This window comes from Phytophthora infestans, genomic scaffold, assembly GCF_000142945.1.
Source record: "Phytophthora infestans T30-4 supercont1.18 genomic scaffold, whole genome shotgun sequence".
Taxonomy (NCBI): Eukaryota; Oomycota; class Peronosporomycetes; order Peronosporales; family Peronosporaceae; genus Phytophthora; species Phytophthora infestans.
The window spans coordinates 64,041-67,345 of record NW_003303741.1 but is presented as its reverse complement, the minus strand read 5'-3'; the positions used below and the strand labels follow the sequence as shown (position 1 = coordinate 67,345).

Below are 3,305 nucleotides of genomic sequence, written 5' to 3'. Positions count from 1 at the left end.
GTGATAACCGACGCGTCATCGGGATCAATATCCTCGCATACGGGGGGCCCAATAACGTGTAAAAGATCGTGCGCTTCATACTTGGGCTCTGCTCGCAAGCGACGAATAAATTGCTTCAGGCTCTCTGGGGTTGATACACCACGTTTCCGCTGGTTGGCTGGTTAGAGGCAACTAGCTCTTCGCGCCAATCGTTCAAGTGGTTGGCTGGCAGGCACAGACACGATCACGAGCCGAAGCCTCACAGCACTCCCTCACTTTTCATTTGACCACGATGGCTCCGAACCGTGATATCTGCGCATTCTTCTACGAAGACAAGGGCCAAGGCGACTTCCGCTGTCAGCTTTGCGGTTCTTACCGCAAGCAGCAAACCGGTACCGGGTACTCGAACCTGATGTCCCACCTCAACCTGACGCACCCCGACTTCAACGAGACCTACAGCGCATCTGCGGCTACGGACGCCCCTCTGTCCAACTTTGAGTTCGTGTCCGAGGCGACTCAGCATCGCTATCAGTGGCTTCAGTGGGTCGTAGAGAGGCACATGCCCGTCTCCGAGGTCGACAACCACCTCACAAGGTCCATGTCGTCCTGGAAGCCCGTTTCGTCCAAGAGGTTGAAGGAAGACATGAAGAAGTGCTCCGAGAGCGTTGGTGTGCTGATCGAAAGCGAGTTGGGCAAGCTGTTTGGTGTCATGTGGGATAGATGGACGCACGGTACCACGCACTACGTCGGTATGTACGGTGTTTGCTACGCAGACGGCAAGCGCCGTGAGCGACTGCTGTCGCTGTCACCGCTGGAGGACAGCAGCCAAGATGCTGAAGTGCACATCGAGATGTTCAAGCGCGTGCTGGCGCTGTATAACAAGGACATCTCTATGGTGGCTTTTCTGGTAGCCGACAATTGCGCGACCAATCAGCGGATCGCTACGTTGGTGGAGTTGCCACTGGTTGGCTGTGCAAGTCACCGGTACAACCTTGCGGTGAATCGCTACTTAGCTGCTTATGAGCCGGAGCTCGCTGCAGTTAACAGTCTGATGGTGCAGCTACGACACGTGAACAGTGCTGCGGAACTCTCAAAATTCACGGACCTTAACCCTGTCAAACGGAATGTTACCCGTTGGTCTTCGACATTCGCAATGGTGGACCGCTATAAGAAAATTCGAGATTCTAGTCGGCAGGTTGATGCTGTTGACGAGTTCATCCCAAAAGGTGCGGCCCACAAGAAGCTTCTCGGCCTGCTAGAGCACCTCAAGAAACTCGATAGTGTCTGCAAGGCACTCCAGCGCGAGGACACCAGCATGGCGGACGTGCGTGTTTTGTTTGACCAGGTTGTTGACGACTACCCAGTTATGGCGAGCCATCTGCGTCCGGCGGCGAAGATCGTCCATGCGCCGGCCTTTGAGGCAGCTTTGGTCAAGATTTGCAACAATGCGAAGCTCACTGCGTCTGAGTCGCGCGCAGTCCAGCGATTGGTGGAGCCAGATGCTGCAACTGGTAAGAGGAAGGAGCGCTCGACGAGCGATAACGCCAGCGCAATTCTACGAGGGGGGAAGCAGATGCGAGCGGCTGGTGCTGCGGGTGTGAGCTTTCATGAGCTGGCAAAGGTGGTGCCGCCCACCTCGACCGCAGTTGAAAGACTGTTTTCGCAGTGCAAGCTCATTCTGACGCCTCAGCGGTCATCCATGCTTTCTGCAAACTTTGAGATGTTAGCATTTCTTCGCGTGAACCGCGACATGTGGAACGCGACTTCGCTCGTCGCCAATGAGTAGGAAGACTTGGTAGTTAGAGGCCACAATATACTTATATTGGCCCCGTTATTATTATTGTACTTCATCATATTCCCGTTATTATTATGGGACTCGATGTCTTGCAGTACAATTTCGTATTGTATTGTCCGAGGCCTGCGTTACAGGGTATCTTGTCATCCTGGATGCCGAACGCTGCATGCCGCGGTGTCGATACGTGGAAGATCATGTGATCTGTAGTCTTCAACTTGTAGCTGGAGTCTTAAACTACATGGATAGCTCAAAAATTCTAAAAGGATTTACAATGAACTAAAAACGGCTGCGGAGGATAATTCCCTTCCTCGTCGCACTAACATGAATGCAGCCCAGTCGCTGGTACGTCTGTATCACAAGAAATCGGAGTCCCGTTTATAACTTGATAGAATGGTCATTATGAGCCGCAGAAGGATTGTCCGTTGAGACTTTTCTGGAAAGCGTTGAATTTCTTTTCGTGCCATTCTGCATTCCTTCATCCAGCTCTCAAGCCACTGACTTTCTACATCAGATCATGAAGCTGTCTTTGGCTTTCGTGGTCGCGGCAGCGTTGGGTTTCGTGGCGCAGGACGCTCTCTCAGCACCCACAGAGATTGCCAATGGCTTGGATGCAAGCTTGGATCCTGGTCATGATCATCCAAGTGGCCATGGTCGAGTTTTACGAGGTCACATACGTCATAGTACGCTCAACAACGATAACGTTGATGAAGAGCGGTTCAAGCTCGACAAAATCACGGAGATGCTGACCGACATAAGCTATCGGACAAAGAAGTTTTACAAATGGAAATACACCTCGAAATTGTCCGACGATGCCGTTTACAAGAAGCTGAGGGTTGACCAAAACCCGACATTCCGGGCGCTTTTCTACAAATACCAGGCCTATGTATTTGGGCAGGGAACCCGAAAAAATAATATGCGTAAAAATTAATCCTAATTTTTTAATTTAATTATTAATTTATGGCTGTCCACAACGGGAACAACCCCAATTTTGAGTAAGGTCTAGTCAAGTTACAGCGTGGGGGTGCGCTGAACGTCGCGGAAAAATTAGCCTGCGCTGAATTTAGGTCGCCTGATCTCGAACGGTCGTCTTCAAGAGCCGCCGAGAGCGTTCTATTGTGAGAGCGGCGTTCAAGAAACGCAATTGCGCTACGTCGACGTCGCGTACATCCCGCCAACGTCTAACGAGTGTGAGCGCTTCTTCTCTCTCGCTAAGCTGGTGCTGTCTGATCTACGGAAGCGAATGTCTCCAGCCAGGCTCGAGATGATAATGTTTCTGAACTACAATCGTGACTTGCGAAGTTTTGCAAATAATTAAATTATTAATTTTCTCAGGCATCCATGTATTAATTTAAGTATTGCATTTTCGGGCTCTCTGGATTCGGGCGAGTAAAGTTCCTTGATCAGAGTGATTTTGTATTTTTCCATCTCTTAATTCGGTGGGTATTCCCAAGGTCAATCCATACAACTACTTGAAACGGTTGTCCATTTGAGTAGACTACTGTATTGAAATATGCTGGGAAGCTTTAGCATT

The 3,305-nt window shown here is 50.4% G+C and overlaps 1 protein-coding gene across 1 annotated transcript; it reads left to right on the top strand.

The window, feature by feature from the left end:
• Positions 1-2,288: 2,288 nt before the first annotated feature.
• Positions 2,289-2,702, top strand: PITG_10227 (secreted RxLR effector peptide protein, putative; the record flags this gene model as incomplete). The annotated part of the gene is made up of 1 exon (XM_002902021.1): positions 2,289-2,702. The coding sequence occupies one exon, from the start codon at positions 2,289-2,291 to the stop codon at positions 2,700-2,702; it is 414 nt and encodes a 137-aa protein (XP_002902067.1).
• Between the last annotated feature and the right edge of the window lie 603 nt (positions 2,703-3,305).